This window comes from Coregonus clupeaformis, chromosome 14, assembly GCF_020615455.1.
Source record: "Coregonus clupeaformis isolate EN_2021a chromosome 14, ASM2061545v1, whole genome shotgun sequence".
Taxonomy (NCBI): domain Eukaryota; kingdom Metazoa; phylum Chordata; class Actinopteri; order Salmoniformes; family Salmonidae; genus Coregonus; species Coregonus clupeaformis.
Genome location: NC_059205.1, coordinates 8,648,486 through 8,673,021, shown reverse-complemented (window position 1 = coordinate 8,673,021; position 24,536 = coordinate 8,648,486). Strand labels below are relative to the sequence as shown.

The 24,536-nt window shown below is 42.1% G+C and overlaps 3 protein-coding genes across 3 annotated transcripts in view; 1 reads left to right on the top strand and 2 right to left on the bottom strand.

Moving 5' to 3' along the window:
* Window positions 1-18,225, bottom strand: part of LOC121580676 (mesoderm induction early response protein 1-like) — a 40,299-nt gene extending 22,074 nt beyond the window's left edge. Inside the window, exons 1-6 of the mRNA XM_041895660.2 lie at window positions 18,128-18,225; window positions 17,236-17,260; window positions 16,911-17,050; window positions 14,579-14,767; window positions 10,417-10,549; window positions 7,261-7,325 (exon numbers count right to left, since the gene is read on the bottom strand). Of these exons, the coding sequence (XP_041751594.2) occupies window positions 7,261-7,325; window positions 10,417-10,549; window positions 14,579-14,767; window positions 16,911-17,050; window positions 17,236-17,260; window positions 18,128-18,136 (561 nt within the window). The 5' untranslated portion in view covers window positions 18,137-18,225. The remainder of the gene's footprint in view (window positions 1-7,260; window positions 7,326-10,416; window positions 10,550-14,578; window positions 14,768-16,910; window positions 17,051-17,235; window positions 17,261-18,127) is intronic.
* Window positions 18,226-18,993: 768 nt separating this feature from the next.
* Window positions 18,994-19,946, top strand: insl5b (insulin-like 5b). Its single transcript, XM_041895659.2, has 2 exons — window positions 18,994-19,269; window positions 19,608-19,946. The coding sequence occupies exons 1-2, from the start codon at window positions 19,092-19,094 to the stop codon at window positions 19,745-19,747; spliced, it is 318 nt and encodes a 105-aa protein (XP_041751593.1). The 5' UTR covers window positions 18,994-19,091; the 3' UTR covers window positions 19,748-19,946.
* A 6-nt stretch (window positions 19,947-19,952) lies between these two features.
* On the bottom strand, window positions 19,953-24,494 carry dynlt5 (dynein light chain Tctex-type family member 5). The gene is made up of 5 exons (XM_041895658.1): window positions 24,339-24,494; window positions 22,671-22,802; window positions 22,242-22,333; window positions 21,796-21,920; window positions 19,953-21,259 (listed from the first exon to the last, which is right to left on the bottom strand). The coding sequence occupies exons 2-5, from the start codon at window positions 22,781-22,783 to the stop codon at window positions 21,056-21,058; spliced, it is 534 nt and encodes a 177-aa protein (XP_041751592.1). The 5' UTR covers window positions 22,784-22,802; window positions 24,339-24,494; the 3' UTR covers window positions 19,953-21,055.
* Between the last annotated feature and the right edge of the window lie 42 nt (window positions 24,495-24,536).

Genomic DNA, 24,536 nt, shown 5'->3' with positions numbered 1-24,536 from the left:
AACCTACCATTAAAATTATAGACTGATCATGTCTTTGTCAGTGGGCAAACATACAAAATCAGCAGGGGATCAAATACCTTTTTCCCTCACTGTACATTTGGCAGCCAAGCACGAGTTATCAGTGTAGCCTATTATCATCTGGACATGACGTTGAAATATCTTCACGCCTAGAATAAAAACCTCCAGGCTTCCGTCATAAGGGTCAATTCAATTCGAAAAAAACGAATGACAGGGGGCAGTTTGGAAAGACAGCCTGTGTGAATCATCCTCTGTAATAATGCACATGCTCGGATAATAATTACAGAACCAATGTCTCTAGTAATACCCGTCTGAATAGGGCTACATGGCAAAGAATAGGCTTATCAGCATAGAGTGCGCCGCATCATCCCATGGGATCTGTCAAGGCAGCGCACAGCAGAAATATCACTGAATTATTATAGTTCCTACACATCACCTTCTATATTCAAACGAAATAGGCATTTTCTAGGCAAATGGGCAGCATAATGCTCATGTCAGTCCTCTAGAACGCAAATGTAGTCTTGCTAGTAGGACTCTGGAATAATGAGGTGGTGTGTATCCGTTTCAGCGCGTTTTGGGAGTCGAGCAAGAGTCGACTCCTACGACTTCAAGCACAGGAGTCGGAGTCGACTCCATAAATCCAGTCCAAACACCACTATGTTCAACTCTCCCATACTGGTCCAGCCAGCCTTTCAGAAGCTTTGCCTTCACACAGCCTGTCCGCCTGCTTTGTGGTATCCTAAATCCAGCCTAGTGAAAACTCCAAACAGCCTACCCGACCGCTCTGAAGCATCCGCATGGTCCTAAAGCACACACTGCCGCTGTTTTTTGTATCCCATTGCAATTATAAAACTTATGGTGACAAAAATGCAATTTCAGAATGTGTGGGGGACATGACGCCCCCCCCCATCCCCAGTGAAAGTTGCACCCCTGAGATGCAGGCACCATCAGCCCAGCAAAATAAAAAGCATATTATTTAAATGTATGCTCACTCAGCTGTGGCTCACAAGTAATACAACAACAGATCTATTACCGGTGTGATTATATAGCCTACCTAAAATGTTGAAGTATCTACAGTTGAAGTCGGAAGTTTACATACACTTAGGTTGGAGTCATTAAAACTCGTTTTTCAACCACTCCACAAATTTCTTGTTAACAAACTATCGTTTCGGCAAGTCGGTTAGGACATCTACTGACACAAGTAATTTTTCCAACAATTGTTTACAGACAGATTATTTCACTGTATCACAATTCCAGTGGGTCAGAAGTTTACATACACTAAGTTGACTGTGACTTTTAAACAGCTTGGACAATTCCAGAAAATTATGTCATGGCTTTAGAAGCTTCTGATAGGCTAATTGACATAATTTGAGTCAATTGCAGGTGTACCTGTGGATGCCTCTTTGATTGACATCATTGGAAAATCAAAATAAATCAGCCAAGACCTCAGAAAAAACATTGTAGACCTCCACAAGTCTGATTCATCCTTGGGAGCAATTTTCAAATGCCTGAAGGTACCACGTTCATCTGTACAAACAATAGTATGCAAGTATAAACACCATGGGACCACGCAGCCGTCATACCGCTCAGGAAGGAGACACGTTCTGTCTCCTAGAGATGAACGTATTTTGGTGCGAAAAGTGCAAATCAATCCCAGAACAACAGCAAAGGACCTTGTGAAGATGCTGGAAGAAACAGGTACAAAAGTATCTATATCCACAGTAAAACGAGTCCTATATCGACATAACCTGAAAGGCCGCTCAGCAAGGAAGAAGCCACAGCTCCAAAACCGCCATAAAAAAGCCAGACTACGGTTTGCAACTGCACATGGGGACAAAGATCGTACTTTTTGGAGAAATGTCCCCTGGTCTGATGAAACAAAAATAGAACTGTTTGGCCATAATGACCATTGTTATGTTTGGAGGAAAAAGGGGGTGCCTTGCAAGCCAAAGAACACCATCCCAACCGTGAAGCACGGGGGTGGCAGCATCATGCTGTGGGGGTGCTTTGCTGCAGGAGGGACTGGTGCACTTCACAAAATAGATGGCATCATGAGGAAGGAAAATTATGCGGATATATTGAAGCAACATCCCAAGACATCAGTCAGGAAGTTCAAGCTTGGTCGCAAATGGGTCTTTCAAATGGACAATGACCAAGCATACTTCCAAAGTCGTGGCAAAATGGCTTAAGGACAACAAAGTCAAGGTATTGGAGTGGTCATCACAAAGCCCTGACCTCAATCCTATAGAACATTTGTGGGCAGAACTGAAAAAGTGTGTGCGAGTAAGGAGGCCTACAAACCTGACTCAGTTACACCAGCTCTGTCAGGAGGAATGGGCCAAAATTCACCCAACTTATTGTGGGAAGCTTGTGGAAGGCAACCCGAAATGTTTGACCCAAGTTAAACAATTTAAAAGCAATGCTACAAAATACTATTTGAGTGTATGTAAACTTTTGACCCACTGGGAATGTGATGAAATAAATAAAAGCTGAAATAAATCACTCTATTATTCTTACATTTTACATTCTTAAAATAAAGTGGTGATCCTAACTGACCTAAGACAGGGAATTTTACTAGGATTAAATGTCAGGAATTGTGAAAAACTGAGTTTAAATGTATTTGGCTAAGGTGTATGTAAACTTCCGACTTCAACTGTATATATTTTTTAAATGGCCCGAACAACAATGCTAGCAGGGTAATTCAAACAACGCCAATATGCGGTGATAATGCATTAGGCCTATAGCTTACTGTACAAACGTCATTGCTACAGTACTGTTTTTAATTGGTTAATGTTGCATAGGCTTAAGTTTTAAAGTTTAAAGAAATCTGAGCGGTAGATCTCGGCTTGCATTTTGACTAAAAGTGATCTTGACTCAGAAAAGGTTGGTGACCACTGTTCTAGAGTTTTCCCTGTTAACACTATCAACGTTTCCCTTTACTGTGGCAATTGTGATCTAATCAACGCAATATTAGCCACTTTCAATGCAACATACCGAAACAGAAACTACGCAAGAGATTTTGTTGTAGTCAGAACACATCGGAGTAGGATTCTATTGCATTGACACGCACGACTGAGCCCGTACTCTACACAGACTGGTGCGGCATAAACATTCCGATCTGCAGTAGGACTATATGCAAATAGACCATTGCCATATATGGATCTGTGCCATTTACTTTGAACTGGACTGTGTTTACACCATGAGCGGTCGTGAGTAGATGCGCTTGTTTTGAGATCAAAGCGAGAGCTGCATGTAGCCACGTGTGCACATTTTGTTCATATCCTTTGCTAGTTAGTGAGTTATTAGCCCAGTTATACATAATTTGTAGTCAGCAATAGGGGAGTGATTGCTCCCTACAAGAGCACAAAACGTGTACATTTCTACACATTGTCATGACTTGCCCTCATGGGTTGAGGATCAAACATTTCTGCTAGGCAAAGGTTTGAACACCCCTGGGGGCCAGTTTTATGACTTAACAGCCGGTCATAAATAGTTTGTAGAAAAGGACTCTTTTTGGTCTCTCGTATGGGAAGAAAGAATTTCCCTGTGAGACAAAGGAAGTCTTCCCGCCAAGATGCCAACATCCAAAAGTGGATATTGAAACAATATTCCTACTTAAAAGAATGTGGGAAATGGTCCGTGGGGATCTAAAGAATAATCATGTCATATTGTTTATTATTTTGTGATGTCATTAAGGATGGTATCAAGTAATAACTAACTCGGAAAGTGTACATATTCTATCTATCAAGTTCACATCTAAATGTTGTATAAAATATATGATTAAGTATGAGAGTATTTTGGTGACGATAGGAATGTGATTTTAGTCTTCTAATGACATAGTTTTTCACATTAACTATGCACAGTGACTAGCTACGCCCCGAGTGACATCAGGGATCGTGTCAACATGATGGGATGCCACTTTCACCCCGAGTCTATAAAAAGCCTTGAAAACAAATCAACCTCTAGACCAGCAGATGTGAAGCGTGAGCTAAACGTTGCAAATGGTTGAATTTCTACCAGACCAAGAAGCCCACGGCTTAAAATGGTTGACACTCTACAAGACCAGCAGACGTGAAGTGTGAGCTAAACGTTACACAATGGTTTAAAACTACAACTCCATTACCAAAGGAAGACCAGCAGACGTGAAGCGTGAGCTAAACGTTGTAAAATGGTTGAATTTCTGCAAGACCAGAAAGACCAGAAAACGTGAGACGTTAGTCCACACGTTTTAAATGGAGAAACTCTGAAACTCTCAACCTCTACATGAGGTTGACCTTATCATCTCAGTCTGCAGCTGGCATGTATAGTCGTCTAGAGAACTGTCACTAAAGACACGCGTTGGGAAGGACAATCCCTCTCAAGACAACCGCTGGTACATCTGAAATATCCATTCTAACCAGCACTACGACCAGAAACTCTACCAAGAACATTGGGATATCTGGTGGCCAAAACAGAGTCCTACATCATCAACTCAACTATCGAGGCCAGCTACACGTAAATACATGTTGCATTTCTAATCCGAATTAGTGTTATTAGGGTGCATAAGTATTATGATTACTGTGAGCATAGTCTCCAAAGGAACCACGATAGTTTGAATCTCTGTCTCTCCCTTCCACTTTGACCCTCCTTCTACCCATGCAGTCATGCGACTGTTAGTCCAGTCCACTAGGGACTTGTTTTCATTATATTACATTAGTAATCAATAACCTGTGTGTGTTTGTATTGTGTTATTATTTAGTTAGTTAGTAAATAAATAATTAAGCCAATTTGTGTATTGCTGATTTATCAATAAGGTTAGGGATCTTGCAGGTTCAAGGATTATGCGACTTTCAGAATGAGAATGATAAGCCACCAATTGTGCAAGTTCTCCCACTTAAAAAGATGAGAGAGGCCTGTAATGTTCATCATAGGTACACATCAAATATGACAGACAAAATGAGGGAAAAAAATCCAGAAAATCACATTGTAGGATTTTTAATGAATTTATTTGCAAATTATGGTGGAAAATAAGTATTTGGTCAATAACAAAAGTTTCTCAATACTTTGTTATATACCCTTTGTTGGCAATGACACAGGTCAAACGTTTTCTGTAAGTCTTCACAAGGTTTTCACACACTGTTGCTGGTATTTTGGCCCATTCCTCCATGCAGATCTCCTCTAGAGCAGTGATGTTTTGGGGCTGTCGCTGGGCAACACAGACTTTCAACTCCCTCCAAAGATTTTCTATGGGGTTGAGATCTGGAGACTGGCTAGGCCACTCCAGGACCTTGAAATGCTTCTTACGAAGCCACTCCTTCGTTGCCGGGCGGTGTGTTTGGGATCATTGACATGCTGAAAGACCCAGCCACGTTTCATCTTCAATGCCCTTGCTGATGGAAGGAGGTTTTCACTCAAAATCTCACGATACATGGCCCCATTCATTCTTTCCTTTACACGGATCAGTCGTCCTGGTCCCTTTGCAGAAAAACAGCCCCAAAGCATGATGTTTCCACCCCCATGCTTCACAGTAGGTATGGTGTTCTTTGGATGCAACTCAGCATTCTTTGTCCTCCAAACACGACGAGTTGAGTTTTTACCAAAATGTTCTATTTTGGTTTCATCTGACTCATATGACATTCTCCCCAATCCTCTTCTGGATCATCCAAATGCACTCTAGCAAACTTCAGACGGGCCTGGACATGTACTGGCTTAAGCAGGGGGGACATGTCTGGCACTGCAGGATTTGAGTCCCTGGCGGCGTAGTGTGTTACTGATGGTAGGCTTTGTTACTTTGGTCCCAGCTCTCTGCAGGTCATTCACTAGGTCCCCTGTGTGGTTCTGGGATTTTTGCTCACCGTTCTTGTGATCATTTTGACCCCACGGGGTGAGATCTTGCGTGGAGCCCCAGATCGAGGGAGATTATCAGTGGTTTTGTATGTCTTCCATTTCCTAATAATTGCTCCCACAGTTGATTTCTTCAAACCAAGCTGCTTACCTATTGCAGATTCAGTCTTCCCAGCCTGGTGCAGGTCTACAATTTTGTTTCTGGTGTCCTTTGACAGCTCTTTGGTCTTGGCCATAGTGGAGTTTGGAGTGTGACTGTTTGAGGTTGTGGACAGGTGTCTTTTATACTGATAACAAGTTCAAACAGGTGCCATTAATACAGGTAACGAGTGGAGGACAGAGGAGCCTCTTAAAGAAGAAGTTACAGGTCTGTGAGAGCCAGAAATCTTGCTTGTTTGTAGGTGACCAAATACTTATTTTCCACCATAATTTGCAAATAAATTCATAAAAAATCCTACAATGTGATTTTCTGGAGAAAAAAAATCTCAATTTGTCTGTCATAGTTGACGTGTACCTATGATGAAAATTACAGGCCTCTCTCATCTTTTTAAGTGGGAGAACTTGCACAATTGGTGGCTTACTAAATACTTTTTTCCCCCACTGTATAAAACATATATGTCCATTGAGTTTAATTCGGGAGATGGTAACTCGTTAAACAACTTATTCCGTGGTGCCCCAAATTCCTAATGAGTTAATTGTTACATTATTAATTTAATCGAGTGACAATTAAACATAATTAGGTGATTCGATAAATAACAGTCATACATTAAAGTAAGTCACGTCACGACAACATCGTTGAAAAGCGAGTCAAGTAAAGAGCTTTTTTTTTTTGCCTTAAAGGGGCAGTGTTGTATTTTGAGAAGCTTGAATAAGCTAAGTAGCCAATAGGCAGAGGGTAGCATAATTTGCCTGAATCTCTGTAATAATGGTATGGGAATAATAATTAATTTTATTTTGTACAGTGGTTTCTTGCATCAAACAACAACATTTTCAGTCACTTCCTTGTCTGAAGGACAAGTGGATAAACAAGTTAATTTCAAAAGTCTCATGGAACGTAGGCCTACATTGAACCCGACATTGGCTGCTTCTGTAGACTGAATGATAGTACAGCTATTCCCATGTTAAAATGTTATGGGATGCATTTTCTCCATTGTTTTTTTATGGTAGGCCCCTCTGGTAGTCCTACATTATGATCAAATAACCACAGCAGCCTACTTGACCACTTAAAACTAACTTAAAGCGGGTACAGCCTCAGTGTTCACAGTAAACACTGAGCGCTGGAAGTTGCACAGGATTATTTCGGGAACGTTGGTGTAGTGGCTCTTAAAAAGATTTGTTGAGTTTGCCCCACAAAGATTTACATGCTAAAATCGCCACTGGAACTATCATATCTAACGAATGATTAAACAATATATTTACCTTTTTCCAATCCTCAGAAGGGACATAATCCTGGTCTTCTTCTGACTCTTCCTCTGCATCCTTAACTGAAACATTTGGCATTTTGACTCTTTTCGCCACTTTTTCCACACATCAGTTCTCATTTTGAACCACTGGATTAAAATGCATACAGTGCCTTCAGAAAGTATTCACACCCCTTGACTTTTTCCACATTTTGTTGTATTACAGCCTGAATTTTAAATGGATTAAATTGAAAATTGTGTCACTGGCCTACACACAATACCCCATAATGTCAAAGTGGAATTATGTTTTTTGTTTTTTTTTACAAATGAAAAGCTGAAATGACTTGAGTCAATAAGTATTCAACCCCTTTGTTGTTACGGCAAGCCTAAATAAGTTCAGGAGTAAAAATGTGCTTAACAAGTCTCACTGTGTGCAATAATAGTGTTTAACAGGACTTTTGAAAGTCTACCTCATCTCGGTACCCCACACATCAAATTATCTGTAAGGTCCCTCAGTCAAGCAGTGAATTTCAAACAGAAACAACTACAAAGACCAGGGAGATGGGTAAAAAAAAAAAAAAGCAGACATTGAATATCCCTTTGAGCATGGTGAAGTTATTAATTACACTTTGGATGGAGTATCAATACACCCAGTCACTACAAAGACACAGACGTCATTCCTAACTCAGTTACCGGAGAGGAAGGAAACCGCTCAGGGATTTCACCATGAGGCCAATGGTGACTTTAAAACAGTTAGAGGTTTAATGGCTGTGATAGGAGAAATCTACTCCACAATACTGACCTAAATGACAGTGAAAGGAAGGAATACTGTACAGAATAAAACATATTCCAAAACATGCATCCTGTTTGCAATAAGGCACTAAAGTAAAACTACAAAAAATTTGGCAAAAAATGTACTTTATATCCTGAACACAAAGGGTTGTTTGGGGCAAATCCAACACAACACATCTCTAAGTACCACTCTTCATATTTTCAAGCATGGTGGCTGCATCATGTTATAGGTATGCTTGTCATCGGCAAGGACTAGGGAGTTTTCTAGGATAAAAATAAACGGAATAGAGCTAAGCACAGGCAAAATCCTATAAAGGAAAACCTGGTTCAGTCTGCTTTCCAACAGATTCTGGTAGACAGATTCACCTTTCAGCAGGTCAATAACCTAAAACACAAGGTTAAATATACACCGGAGTTGCTTACCAAGACGACATTGAATGTTCCCGAGTTTTTACTTAAATTGGCTTGAAAATCTATGGCAAGACCTGAAAATGGCTGTCTAACAATGATCAACAACCAACTTGACAGAGCTTGAAGAATTTTAAAAAGAATAACGTGCAAATATTGTACAATCCAGGTGTGCAAAGCTGTTAGACTTACCCAGAAAGACGCAAAGCTGCAATCGCTGCCAAAGGTGATACTAACATGTATTGACTAAGGGGTGTGAATACTTACAGTGAGGGCAAAAAGTATTTGATCCCCTGCTGATTTTGTACGTTTGCCCACTGACAAAGAAATGATCAGTCTATAACAGTGAGTGACAGAATAACAACAACAAAATCCTGAAAAACGCATGTCAAAAATTTTATAAATTGATTTGCATTTTAATGAGGGAAATAAGTATTTGACCCCCTCTCCATCAGAAAGATTTCTGGCTCCCAGGTGTCTTTTATACAGGTAACGAGCTGAGATTAGGAGCACACTCTTAAAGGGAGTGCTCCTAATCTCAGCTTGTTACCTGTATAAAAGACACCTGTCCACAGAAGCAATCAATCAATCAGATTCCAAACTCTCCAAAATGGCCAAGACCAAAGAGTTCTCCAAGGATGTCAGGGACAAGATTGTAGACCTACACAAGGCTGGAATGGGCTACAAGACCATCGCCAAGCAACTTGGTGAGAAGGTGACAACAGTTGGTGCCATTATTCGCAAATGGAAGAAACACAAAATAACTGTCAATCTCCTTCGGCCTGGGGCTCCATGCAAGATCTCACCTCGTGGATTTGCAATGATCATGAGAACGGTGAGGAATCAGCCCAGAACTACACAGGAGGATCTTGTCAATGATCTCAAGGCAGCTGGGACCCTAGTCACCAAGAAAACAATTGGTAACACACTACGCCGTGAAAGACTGAAACCCTGCAGCACCCGCAAGGTCCCCCTGCTCAAGAAAGCACATATACAGGCCCGTCAGAAGTTTGCCAATGAACATCGGAATGATTCAGAGGAGAACTGGGTGAAAGTGTTGTGGTCAGATGAGATCAAAATCGAGCTCTTTGGCATCAACTCAACTCGCCGTGTTTGGAGGAGGAGGGTGAGAACCTTGGGTGAGAACCTCCTTCCCTCAGCGAGGGCATTGAAAATGGGTCGTGGATTGGTATTCCAGCATGACAATGACCCAAAACACACGGCCAAGGCAACAAAGGAGTGGCTCAAGAAGAAGCACATTAAGGTCCTGGAGTGGCCTAGCCAGTCTCCAGACCTTAATCCCATAGAAAATCTGTGGAGGGAGCTGAAGGTTCGAGTTGCCAAACGTCAGCCTCGAAACCTTAATGACTTGGAGAAGATCTGCAAAGAGGAGTGGGACAAAATCCCTCCTGAGATGTGTGCAAACCTGGTGGCCAACTACAAGAAACGTCTGACCTCTGTGATTGCCAACAAGGGTTTTGCCACCAAGTACTAAGTCATGTTTTGCAGAGGGGTCAAATACTTATTTCCCTCATTAAAATGCAAATCAATTTATAACATTTTTGACATGCGTTTTTCTGGATTTGTTTGTTGTTATTCTGTCTCTCACTGTTAAAATAAACCTACCATTAAAATTATAGACTGATCATGTCTTTGTCAGTGGACAAACGTACAAAATCAGTAGGGGATCAAATACTTCTTTCCCTCATTGTATGTAAATTAGATATTTCTGCATTTCAATTTCAATACATTTGCTAACATTTCTAGAAACATGTTTTCACTTTGTCATTATGGGGTATTGTGTAGATGGGTGAGAAAATCTATTTAGTCCATTCTGAATTCAGGCTGTAACACAACAAAATGTGGAATAAGTCAAGGGGTATGAACACTTTCTGAAGGCACTGTAGAATAAAGATCTCACAAACTATCCAATATAAAAAGCGTGTTTTTCGGTAATGGAAGCAAAGGTGCATACTTTCAAAGTACTTGAGCGTCTGTGATCCGCGTATCAGCTCTGCCGTGCCGTGGGATTTGACGGAGCGCGTGCGACCCTCGCTGGACAACTGGTTCTCGTTCCCCAGTCCTGACGAGATCTTCACCCTCTCGGTCTGAACACACACACCCCCCAAAGCATTACACACAGATTTATCCCCAATGGTACATTACATTCAAAGAAGCCCCTTTGTAGGGTGTCCACCCACTCTGCCCAGAGTGGGAGAAACGCGCTTTGGTGTTGACATTTCCTTTCCTTGTGTTATAAAATACATTTTACCAAGACAAATATGATTCTTCATGTTCTGAATAGTTTCTTTAACGTATTTTTAGTTTTTTCTTTTTTTTCCCCCCCACCTTTATTTAACCAGGTAAGCCAGTTGAGAACAAGTTCTCATTTACAACTGCGACCTGGCCAAGATAAAGCAAAGCAGTGCGATAAAAACAACAACACAGAGTTACATATGGGGTAAACAAAACATAAAATCAAAAATACAACAGAAAATATATATACAGTGTGTGCGAATGTAGTAAGTTATGGAGGTAAGGCAATAAATACGCTATAGTGTAAAATAGTTATTATAGTGTAATTTCGTATTAACACTGGAATGTTAGATGTGCAAAAGATGATGTGCAAATAGAGATACTGGGGTGCAAATTAGCTAAATAAATAACAATATGGGGATGAAGTTGGATGGGCTAATTACAGATGGGCTGTGTACAGGTGCAGTGATCGGTAAGCTGCTCTGACAACTGACGCCTAAAGTTAGTGAGGGAGATAAGAGTCTCCAGCTTCAGAGATTTTTGCAGTTCGTTCCAGTCAATGGCAGCAGAGAACTGGAAGGAATGGCGGCCAAAGGAGGTGTTGGCTTTGGGGATGACCAGTGAGATATACCTGCTGGAGCGCAGACTACGGTTGGGTGTTGCTATGGTGACCAGTGAGCTAAGATAAGACGGGGATTTGCCTAGCAGTGATTTATAGATGACCTGGAGCCAGTGGGTTTGGCGACGAATATGTAGTGAGGGCCAGCCAACAAGAGCGTACAGGTCACAATGGTGGGTAGTATATGGGGCTTTGGTGACAAAACGGATGGCACTGTAATAGACTACATCCAATTTGCTGAGTAGAGTGTTGGAGGCTATTTTGTAAATGACATCGCCAAAATCAAGGATCGGTAGGATAGTCAGTTTTACGATGGCATGTTTGGCAGCATGAGTGAAGGAGGCTTTGTTGCGAAATAGGAAGACGATTCTAGATCTAACTTTTGATTGGAGATGCTTAATGTGAGTCTGGAAGGAGAGCTTTCAGTCTAACCAGACACCTAGGTATTTGTAGTTGTCCACATACTCTAGGTCAGACCCGCCGAGAGTAGTGATTCTAGTCGGGCGGGCGGGTGCACGCAGCGTTCGGTTGAAGAGCATGCATTTAGTTTTACTAGTGTTTAAGAGCAGTTGGAGGCTACGGAAGGTGTTGTATGGCGTTGAAGCTCGTTTGGAGGTTTGTTAACATAGTGTCCAATGAAGGGCCAGATGTATACAAAATGGTGTCGTCTGCGTAGAGGTGGATCCGAGCGTCACCAGCAGCAAGAGCAACATCATTGATATACACAGAGAAGAGTCGGCCCGAGAATTGAACCCTGTGGCACCCCCATAGAGACTGCCATAGGTCCAGACAACAGGCCCTCCGATTTGACACATTGAACTCTATCTGAGAAGTAGTTGGTGAACCAGGCGAGGCAGTCATTTGAGAAATCAAGGCTATTTAGTCTGCCAATAAGAATGCGGTGGTTGACAGAGTCGAAAGCCTTCGGCAGGTCGATGAAGACGGCTGCGCAGTACTGTCTTTTATCGATCGCGGTTATAATATCGTTTAGGACCTTGAGCGTGGCTGAGGTGCACCCATGACCAGCTCGGAAACCGGATTGCATAGCGGAGAAGGTACGGTTGGATTCGAAATGGTCGGTGATCTGTTTGTTAACTTGGCTTTCAAAAACTTTCGAAAGGCAGGGCAGGATGGATATAGGTCTGTAACAGTTCGGATCTAGAGTGTCACCCCCTTTGAAGAGGGGGATGACCGCGGCAGCTTTCCAATCTCTGGGGATCTCAGACGTTACGAAAGAGAGGTTGAACAGGCTAGTAATAGGGGTTGCGAAAATTTTGGCAGCTAATTTTAGAAAGAAAGGGTCCAGATTGTCTAGCCCAGCTGATTTGTAGGGGTCCAGATTTTTCAACTCTTTCAGAACATCAGCTGTCTGAATTTGGGTAAAGGAGAAGCGGGGGGGGCATGGGCAAGTTGCAGCGGAGGGTGCAGAGCTGGTGGCCGGGGTAGTGGTAGCCAGGTGGAAAGCATGGCCAGCCGTAGCAAAATGCTTGTTGAAATTCTCGATTATTGTAGATTTATCGGTGGTGACAGTGTTTCCTAGCCTCAGTGCAGTGGGCAGTTGGGAGGAGGTGCTCTTATTCTCCATGGACTTTACAGTGTCCCAAAACTTTTTGGAGTTAGTGCTACAGGATGCAAATTTCTCTTTGAAAAAGCTAGCCTTTGCTTTCTAACTGATTGTGTATATTGGTTCCTGACTTCCCTGAAAAGTTGCATATCGCGGGGGCTGTTCGATGCTAATGCAGTACGCCACAGGATGTTTTTGTGCTGGTCAAGGGCAGTCAAGTCTGAGGAGAACCAGGGGCTATATCTGTTCTTAGTTCTGACTTTTTTGAATGGGGCATGCTTATTTAAGATTGAGAGGAAAGCACTTTTAAAGAACAACCAGGCATCCTCTACTGACGGAATGAGTTCAATATCCATCCAGGATACCCGGGCCAGGTCAATTAGGAAGGCCTGCTCGCTAAAGTGTTTTAGGGAGCGTTTGACAGTGATGAGGGGTGGTTGTTTGACCGCGGACCCATTACGGACACAGGACATATCATTAACATTATATCAAAAAAGTCTGATTTCGTAACCTAATACATCCAATAATTATCACCAAGCTCTGTTGACAGAGCGGTGTGCTTTCTTGCAATGACTTTTTAGGATTTTACATGTGGTAGTCATCTGCAAAGTTGTTTCCGTCGGTCGCAAAAAGCCAAATTATCATGACACAAACTGAATTAAATGTAAAAGGCTTTGAAAATAAAAACCTTGCGATACGCTCAGTGCTCCGTTGACATTTCAGAGCTACGCTTGTTTTTGTGAGGGAAAAAACAACAAAAAGTATACTAAAATATGAAAATACTACATGTCATGTCTCAAAATCGATATCCATCTTACCTCTAGATTTGGGAAGAAAGATGACGAGTTCAACAGTGAGCCTGTCAGTTAGCCTTAATTGTCGCACAGCACCCAGCCAAGCTGACGCAATGCTATTTTCCTGATGTTTGACCGCTGTTTCTCTGGCCTCCTTTGATTTAGTCACCCTAATTCTGGCCATCCTACAAGGCTAAAAACTCCAATCACTTTTGACCGGATTATGATAGAGACATGAGGTTTGGACCGTTGGTTTTCATAGAGTATCTACATCTTTAACATTATTTTACCCATTTGGTCAAAATATGCGTTTTTGATTGGACATCCTACCCTTTGAAACAACAAAATCAACATTCATTACTCATATATGAAACAGTGACATCAGCATCAACGCTCACTAGATGCATTACATTTACATTTTAGTCATTTAGCAGACGCTCTTATCCAGAGCGACTTACAGTTAGTGAATACATATATATATATATATTTTTTTTTATACTGGCCCCCCGTGGGAATCGAACCCACAACCCTGGCGTTGCAAACGCCATGCTCTATCAACTGAGCTACATCCCTGCCGGCCATTCCCTCCCCTACCCTGGACCAATTGTGCGCCGCCCATTAGTCTCCCGGTCGCGGCCGGCTGCGACAGAGCCTGGATTCGAACCAGGATCTCTAGTGGCACAGTTAGCACTGCAGCCTTAGTGCCTTAGACCACTGCGCCACTCTATCATCAGAAGATTTGTAACTATAAATTTCTGACTGAATATGTCAACCATGTTGGTTGTAGAATATGTAGTGGTGCTTTATAACAATCAAATTAGAGCAGTAAGGTGCCAACAAGCATTCCTTCTTTATGAGTGTGTTGGTTGATATCCTGTTATTTCAGGAGATTCATGGCACTCACCTTATTCCTCTTCAGCTCGCCAGTGCTTCTACTGCTTTCATCATTGTCCAGATCCTCTTCCTCCTCCTCTTCCTCATCCTCCAACTCCTCTTCATCCTCAAAGTCTTCTTCCTCCTCCTCTTCATCTGCGGGTGAACCACCGCCACATCCGTACATACTCAACAACTCATGAATGGGCATCTCTCCCTCCTATGGCACAAATGGAAAAAAAAACAAATATATATTTTGTTGCACACTGAATTCAGTGGATTACACTTAAAAATAGACTAGATTCATATTATCAATATTTAAGTGTTGCCTTCTAACATAAATCACTTGTAAAACTATGCAAGAATAGGGATGAAATAGTATATACACTGCTCAAAAAAAATAAAGGGAACACTTAAACAACACAATGTAACTCCAAGTCAATCACACTTCTGTGAAATTAATCTGTCCACTTAGGAAGCAACACTGATTGACAATAAATGTCCATGCTGTTGTGCAAATGGAATAGACAACAGGTGGAAATTATAGGCAATTAGCAAGACACCCCCAATAAAGGACTGGTTTTGCAGGTGGTGACCACAGACCACTTCTCAGTTCCTATGCTTCCTGGCTGATGTTTTGGTCACTTTTGAATGCTGGCGGTGCTTTCACTCTAGTGGTAGCATGAGACGGAGTCTACAACCCACACAAGTGGCTCAGGTAGTGCAGCTCATCCAGGATGGCACATCAATGCGAGCTGTGGCAAGAAGGTTTGCTGTGTCTGTCAGCGTAGTGTCCAGAGCATGGAGGCGCTACCAGGAGACAGGCCAGTACATCAGGAGACGTGGAGGAGGCCGTGGAGGGCAACAACCCAGCAGCAGGACTGCTACCTCCGCCTTTGTGCAAGGAGGAGCAGGAGGAGCACTGCCAGAGCCCTGCAAAATGACCTCCAGCAGGCCACAAATGTGCATGTGTCTGCTCAAACGGTCAGAAACAGACTCCGTGAGGGTGGTATGAGGGCCCGACGTCCACAGGTGGGGGTTGTGCTTACAGCCGAACACCGTGCAGGACGTTTGGCATTTGCCAGAGAACACCAAGATTGGCAAATTCGCCACTGGCGCCCTGTGCTCTTCACAGATGAAAGCAGGTTCACACTGAGCACATGACAGAGTCTGGAGACACTGTAGAGAACGTTCTGCTGCCTGCAACATCCTCCAGCATGACCGGTTTGGCGGTGGGTCAGTCATGGTGTGGGGTGGCATTTCTTTGGGGGGCCGCACAGCCCTCCATGTGCTCGCCAGAGGTAGCCTGACTGCCATTAGGTACCGAGATGAGATCCTCAGACCCCTTGTGAGACCATATGCTGGTGCGGTTGGCCCTGGGTTCCTCCTAATGCAAGACAATGCTAGACCTCATGTGGCTGGAGTGTGTCAGCAGTTCCTGCAAGAGGAAGGCATTGATGCTATGGACTGGCCCGCCCGTTCCCCAGACCTGAATCCAATTGAGCACATCTTGGACATCATGTCTCGCTCCATCCACCAACGCCACGTTGCACCACAGACTGTCCAGGAGTTGGCGGATGCTTTAGTCCAGGTGTGGGAGGAGATCCCTCAGGACACCATCCGCCACCTCATCAGGAGCATGCCCAGGCGTTGTAGGGAGGTCATACAGGCACGTGGAGGCCACACACACTACTGAGCCTCATTTTGACTTGTTTTAAGGACATTACATCAAAGTTGGATCAGCCTGTAGTGTGGTTTTCCACTTTAATTTTGAGGGTGACTCCAAATCCAGACCTCCATGGGTTGATACATCTGATGTGTATATACACTGCTTAAAAAAAATAAATGGAACACTAAAATAACACATCCTAGATCTGAATGAATGAAATAATCTTATTAAATACTTTTTTCTTTACATAGTTGAATGTGCTGACAACAAAATCACAAAAAGTATCAATGGAAATCAAATGTATCAACCCATGGAGGTCTGGATTTGGAGTCACCCTCAAAATTAAAGTGGAAAACCACACTACAGGCTGATCCAACTTTGATGTAATGTCCTTAAAACAAGTCAAAATGAGTCTCAGTAGTGTGTGTGGCCTCCACGTGCATGTATGACCTCCCTACAACGCCTGGCATGTTTCTTCTTCTTTTTACTGAGTTTATATATAACTAACAGATTACTGTTCCCAGGGCCATAGTCATTAGGGTATGAAAAGGTTTTGCAACGTAAAACAAAAACAAGTGTTTAATCTTGGACAAATTCAGGTAGTCCCTCCCTGTTTCAGTCCATCTTCTTCCAGTGCATGAATACAACCCGAGATAACTTTCAATTCACTAAATGAAATGATTTTGAGACGCACCCGGGCAAGGTCGTCGATCTCATTGCTAAAGTTGGTCTCTCCCTCGAGCCTCTCCTCCTCTTCCAGTGTGCGTTCATCGTCAAAGTCATGGACGAGCATATCTGCTGAAGGATCAAACTCATGGTCCTCTGCTGAACCTCCTGAGGAAAAACACACCGCGAAATTTTAAGAGGAGATAGTCGATGATAAAGTGCTTCATGGTTTATAACTAACAATATTATGACAGTGGGATTTGTTCAGTCCAATTTTACTTCATAAAGGTTAATGTTCTAATGAGGGATTCAAAAGTACACATAACCATTAGAAAATACACAATAATATTTACCTGGGCTCGTACTCCCAACGGAGGGCTAAAACAAAACACTCAAGATTAGTCAGAACCAGATACACAAATACAACACACATAGCTGTAACTTTGCTATAACTTTTCGGTTCAGAGATACTTTCAGTGAATTATGCGGTTTTCTGGGCGAGGCCAGTGTCGTCTACGGACAAAAAGCCTGAACAAAAACGTAAATAGGAACTACGATACATTAAACTGATCATCTGTCTGCTAGTAGGGTAGTGGATGGAAGTCAAAGTAAAAGCGCGCCTGAAACTTACGACTGGCTCCTTGTTGGCTAAAAATAGACATCAGTGACTGTAGCTTTTTTGGTTCTAACAAGGAGACCTCTGATGATCAGGCCAGAATTGAAACAAGTCAAATCAAGCATTTCAAGAGAGCGATAAACAAATGGGTTGTTCTCTCACAATGTGGACACTTTGAACGATAGCTATTTGCTAGCCCCCTGCCTCAGTTAACGTTAGTTACCTAATCACATAATTAGCTAGATACCTAGTGTCGCTTTCAGTACGCAGAATACCACCAGGTCAAAAAAATATGCAATAGCATTCTAAAATATGAACTTTTATATTTTCGAGTGGGTAACGTTTTAACGCTCGTAGTCAGCCAAGCTTCCCCAACAACAGGCTACATAGCTAGCTAGCTTAGCATAGCCATCGAGCTAACTAGCCAGGCATCATTGCTAAACTGAAGTTTGCAAAATACAATTTCTGGAAATTAGACAAGTTTAATATTTTAAAATGTATATCGCTTCTCCGTATATTAGTAAATATTTGTCGCTTCTCATTTGGAGCATGTGCACCCGACAGAATCAACTCTATAAACCTAAAAACATAGTTATTTTCCCGAATATTTATTAGACTTTGCGTCCTACCTCCGCCATGTTTGAAATTCTGTAGGGTCACATTGGGGGTCAGCGATTTCCCGGATAGACTTGCGCCGCGGGTCGTGCTATCTGGGATCCTTGGGACGTCCCTTCCCCCATTGAAATTGGAATTTAAAATGGTTATGTTAGTGTAGGGGTTAGGGTTAATATCTTGATTTACAATCTTCTTCTGAGAGAGTATCAGAAAAATACTGAAGCTACAGATGTTAGTCTAAGTTAGCTATCACCAAAATTAGCTGACCATAATTTGATGTTATACTGATACATCAAACGGTTTCACATAGACTGTTACCTTTTTGGAGGAGAAATACAAGTTTATTGCTTTTGTTTTATTGAAACTTTATTTAACTAAAACTGTGAAATAGTGGTAAAGGGGACCGTTTTTCACAGAAGTGTGGTTGTCATAATTTCAAGGGATTATAATTCTACCTATGTTTCTTATTGCTATGAAAAGGTAATTGCCTACAATTACCTGCATTTAATTTACCATAATTGAGGAGCAAACATGTGTGACTCAGAAAACTGACCAAATATCGTGAGATCCAAAAATGCTGTCAAGTCCTTTCTGGGAAATGTTGACATTGTGATGAGAAAATTGCCACAAATACCACTATGTTGCTATGTGGAAGGCCATTGCCTGAATCTGTTTTACGATGGCCGGATATCTATATCTGTATCTATATCAAGATACCCTCATTAAGGAACACTTTACCAGAGCATGGCAATAAACTCACCCACTATCAAAAAACTAAATATCATCTGCAGATGATGCTAACCAGATAGGATGCACGTCACCATCACAGCACGTATGACACACCTGAAAATACTTTAGGAAAGCATGACATAACTAGAGAGCCTATATAAAAAGGGAGACCAGACAGGTGTCTTCAGAGAGACAGAAACGGTGTGTAGTGAATCCACAATCTACAGCATCTTGATCCACAGAGCCACCATGAAGTCCCAGTTGTTCTCTCTGCTGCTGCTGTGTGTGCTGTGTGTAGGGGAGGTTCGAATGGAGGACGGTGCGACTGTGAGCGTTGTGCGACTCTGTGGACGGGAGTTCCTGAGGGCCGTGGTGTACACCTGTGGAGGGTCAAGGTGGAGAAGGCTTCCAGTAGAGGACATAAATGGTCAGTATCACGGAATTACACAGAACTCCATGATATTGTATCTCTATGGTCATACTAATTATTTGAAAATCAGTGTCATACTAGTAGCATTTGTTACAAGATTAGAAATATAACTCAACACTCAAGCAATGTATTTTGCCATATGCCATAAGGTAAACTTGAACGATAAATCATCATACAACCTGCAGCTATGATTTGGGTTACATGTTTGTAAATGTTTGTGAAGTTTTATAATAGTTTGCCAATAGAATGAAGCAAGAACAGACACTGGTTGCGTACATTAACAGTTTAGAAAATATTCCGTAACATTGATAACAGTCGGTGTTCTGGTTGTCCAGGAATGGTGGACCAGAATGGTCTAAAACCCTGGGGGGCCGAGCCTGTGGTGGACCAGAGACGACGAGACTTGAACGAAGCCCTGTCCACCGTGTGCTGTCAACTGGGCTGTCGGAAGAGTGACCTTACAATCATGTGCTAGGGGCCAATGTGCAGACATTGGCGACTTGGCGTTAATGTTTGTTAGAAAATAGTCCTTATTCAATATAGTTGGTTGGCTTTCAATGGATGTCAGCTAAAGATATCATTAATTCCAATGACTTTCATTTTACTTTTATCTTGACTTTCAATGCAATTCCCTCATTGATCTTATCAGCAATAAACACTGCACTTGTAACCACTGTGATATCTCCTCAGATTGCTTTATTATCATTGACCTGACTTTGGTTAATACAACAAGAGCCAATACATGTTGTACAATGGGGCATTTTAGCTAACCAAAGTGAATGGGTCACAGTCAGCAAGTAGACATTTGACTGGACAACTGTACAAAACCAATAATCTATTCAGCGAGTTGTGACAAGATCAGCAAATTATATCAGCAAGTTATGATACTGAAAACCCATGAGTCATCAGTTCAATAACATTTCCGCTGAATGAGGTCTGTATGAGAACTGTACAGACTTTGCCTCTCAGGATGAAACTTTGACTATTTCTTTAGTCTAAGTTTCCTAAAAATATCAAACATGCCCTCAAAAATCTGAGAGCAATATTCAAAATATGCTAGAAGACAGTGTGTGACGATGTGCCACAGTGATTCCAAAAGCTATTTGAGATTTAAATGATCAGGAAATGCTGTATTATACAGAATTGGTACATTATTATACAGACAATAACATATGTAACCAAAATTAATAATTTCAAGAAAGATATTCAGACTACGGTATGAACTTATTTCCTTTTACCTGAGACTATATTCTTATTGCCGATGATACTTCCTTGATACGTTTGTTTGACAAAAACCACAATGCTCTAGGCATGACCTTCATTTTGAAGGTTTCACAGCACTTCCACACAACCATTCTCCATGATATGCAAATGAACATCATACACGTGATAGACACTTTAGATTACCCACATTCTGTGGTATGAACACAGAAATTGAACATAGGCAATTTGGTTACACTTTACTTGAACGCTCGGTCATAAGGGTTTTATAAGACTGTCATGACAACGACATTACAGCTGGTGTCCCTTTATGGCAATCGGCTTCACACTGTCACGACACAAGCCAGTTGGCTAGCTTTAAACCTGCCCAATTAACTGATCAAAACATTATTTGTGTCATCACAGTTGTCATAAACTGACACCAACAGTCATTACTTTTTACCAAATCAATTATGTCATGCTTATAACACTGTTATGTAGCCCTTATGACGGACTACATAGGACTATATAGGACGTGAGTACCCACAGTCCAAGGCAGTCATCTGTGACTGTGGTTGGCGACTCACTCAAAGTAAACAGCGTAGACGTTGGCCACGGCGAAGAGAGAGCTGTTCTTGAAGGTGTGCGAGGAGAAGGTATCGTTGGAGGCGTCCCACAGGCAGCGGCTCCCGATGCGCATGTTCTGGTCACTGAGCTGTCCGATGCTGATTAGAACAATGATCTTATAGCGGGGAACCATCAGATCCTTCACCCTGGCTTTGATCACCTACAGGACAAGGAAGAGGCACAGACTGAAAGGGAGAAAGGGAACGCTAGCAGCCATTCAACTCTCAGCCGGTCACTTTTTGGCAATCGGGCGTTTTTTTGTGGCATGACTGTGGCCATGTACACTGTAAGGTGAATCAGAGAGCTGTTGGTGAAGCTATTTCTATTTCAATGTTAAGATCAACCATACATGACAATAAACAACTCCTTGGAAATTGAAGCCAAAAGATGCAAGACTGTTAGCCTGTGTGCCTGACAATATGTTAAGCCAATTTGACATTATGGTAGGGCAACGATATTAGCTTGCTACGATATGACCATAGGAATTGGCAAGATAGCAAACAGATCTGGGACCAGGCTAGGGCAATGATATAGGGTAAGGTGAATGTAGAAGCAGTCTGGCATCTAGGCTACCAGGTACCTCAAATTGTACAGATACCAATCTCGTCTGAAATAATAATAAAATAATAACTCTTGAATCATTTCATGATTTGCTCTGCATAAGCAAAGGCATTCTTTAATGACAATCAATATTACCTCGGATATGGTCTTTGTCATCTGCCGACAGAGCTCAGCTTCATACTTCTCCTCTTGCAGGTAACTTGCGAGCACATCCTTCAGGATGTCATTGACCGTGAGAACAGGGAAGCGTCGATATGGTGCTATTCAAGAGGGGGGCATAACGTTTCACATAATGTTACACCAATGCGATGTAGTTACTGAGTAACCACAATGGAATTACTCAATTATAATCCAAGTAGCTTCCAGGCTTCCTCGCCGAGTGATGAACAAGACTTGGCCGTATGGTAATGTAAGGCTATAGTAGCCCAACTAACCACTCCTTCAAATAAGAATGTCATTATTAGCCTGATCCCAGGTCTGTTTGTGTCGTCTTACCAACTATGGTCATTGTCACGTCAAACAGAGAGAGATCTGGGGCCAGGCTAGCACTGGTTACCATGTGGTGAAAATAAAGGCCTCACCCAATTGGAAGGTGTTCTCCATCTGTACTGCGGGTCGAGGGTTATCGTCATGGTGACCAGGCTCATCGATATAGGATACGGTGCTTATAGAACTGCAAGTCAAGATCCATATGTATTCAGATTCAGTGGAAGAACACAAAAAGGTATGTGTTTGAGAAGTTGTCCTCAACCACTGATACAGGGTCAGATATTTTTCCATCTCCCTAATGGTTGTATTGGGTTAGGATTGGGAGTAGGGCATCTACTGATCTGATCCTAGATCTGTGGCTAGGGCAACTTCTACCTCAAGCATTTGAATGTAACTTTAATATCATGAGGGCAAATCTTCCATCAGAGAAAATAAAATAACTAATTGATCTGGATAAATAAATGAAGTCTGAAATTCTTCAATAATTTGAGCTAAATGCTTAACTCCAGAAGAGTACTCACTCCTTGGTCTTGTCCCTTGTTTCCTTGGCTCTGACATCATGGCTGCCAAGAGATGACACACTACCTCTCTTCTTCAGAAGACGAGCTGCCTTTTCTTTTGCTAAATCAGACATTACTCTGCCTGTTGTCTAGCTAATCATTATAGGGGGAAAGCTTTGTATTAGGCACCTAAACACATTCAAGGCTAAAACGATTTGTGTATCTTATAGTGTAGTTGATGGTAACCATGTCAACACAAACAGATAAATAATAACACACACAAGACATTTATCAGTTCCAACTAAGTAAATAGTATAGTAGCTATAGGCCTAAATGAGACATTGTGAGAATTCTATCAGTCTCCTCTTGAAGGTTTCAAAAAGGTAATTGAATGCATAATGCACTGAACAGGGCAATATAGGCCTATTGTTGTGCCTACTTGGCGAATTGTTTCTCCCAAAATGTGAAAACTTGCTCAGTTGCTCGACCATGTGAAACAACTACAACTGGGAGAACGTTCATTCACATTTGAGCAGGAGAGTGCATTCATAATGACTTGCAACGGAAACCGTTTAACCATTTAGGCTGTGTTCTTAAATTCACTCTGGCCATCTACTCCAATTTCAGAGCACTCTCGTCTGAGTGTGCCAGAGCACCCGTTGAATGTGGCCGGTGTCAGTAAACGTAGGCAAAAAAAGCGTAATTAAATTGTTGCCAGCAGCACAATTACAGTCACCAACGCTCTTGATAACATGAAAACAGCCTAACCAACTCTGCTAGGGCGAGTAAAATGATCAGAATGAGGTGTTCTCTCATTTATGTCTGGAAGTAGCTTGCAAGCTAGCCAACGTTAGCCAGTTAGCTTGGGTACTTGACTGCCGTTGTTTTATTTTATTTATTTAACCTTAATTTAACTAGGCAAGTCAGTTAAGAACAAATTCTTATTTACAATGGCCTACCAAAAGGCAAAAGGCATCCTGCTGGGACGGGGCTTGGATTAAAAATACAAAATAAAATAAAATATATAGGACAAAACACACCACGACAAGAGAGACACCACAACACTACTTAAAAAGAGAGACCTAAGACAACAACATAGCATGGTACCAACACAACATGACAACAACATGGCAGCAACACAACATGACAACAACATGGCAGCAGCACAACATGGTACAAACATTATTGGCCACAGACAACAGCACATAGTGCAAGAAGATAGAGACAACAATACATCACGCGAAACAGCCACAACTGTCAGTAAGAGTGTCAATGATTGTGAGGTCAGAACGCTAGGTTCAACCCTACTCCTCGGCCAGAGCGTCCAGTGTGCGCTCTGAACGCTCCGAGAGCCGAAACGCTCTGAATTTACGAACGGACAATCTGATAATGCTCTGAATTTACGAACGCCCAGTGCGCACTCTGGCACTCCAGATTGACTTTACGAACACACCCATAAACTCTCGTTTCGTTGCAAAACATTTTCCGTTTGGCGTAAACGGTTTCTGTTGCAACAGACGAAATGTTTTGCAACAGAATCGGCGTAATGAATAAACCCCAAGTGCAACGTTTCACCCTGTTAGCAAAGCTACACGACAGCAGCAGAATGTTGTAACATGTGTATTACAAAGTCCTACAAGCAGAAACATTGAACCATTTTTGTTCAGCTCAAAATAACAACACTCTTACCTATTCAGAATTCCACGAGTCAAAGCGGAAACATTGTAGCGATTCAGCGCATTGTGTTGTCCTGACAACCGTCCGTTTTGGAGGAGGGGTTTCCTATCCTGCACCAACTGCATTCTTAGGTCTTTAAAAGGACCCTTTACAGTTTGGCGCGCGCAATACAACTGACAAAAACAACAACAACAACAACGCAATGCACAT

Coding starts and splice junctions, on each gene's coding strand:
- insl5b (XM_041895659.2), top strand. CDS start 19,092: ATGAAGTCCCAGTTGTTCTCTCTGCTGCTGCTGTGTGTGCTGTGTGTA. Junction 19,270..19,607: donor TCCAGTAGAGGACATAAATG/GTCAGTATCACG, acceptor CTGGTTGTCCAG/GAATGGTGGACCAGAATGGT.
- dynlt5 (XM_041895658.1), bottom strand. CDS start 22,783: ATGTCTGATTTAGCAAAAGAAAAGGCAGCTCGTCTTCTGAAGAAGAGA. Junction 22,334..22,670: donor ACAAGGGACAAGACCAAGGA/GTGAGTACTCTT, acceptor CTTGACTTGCAG/TTCTATAAGCACCGTATCCT. Junction 21,921..22,241: donor GGAGAACACCTTCCAATTGG/GTGAGGCCTTTA, acceptor CCTCTTGAATAG/CACCATATCGACGCTTCCCT.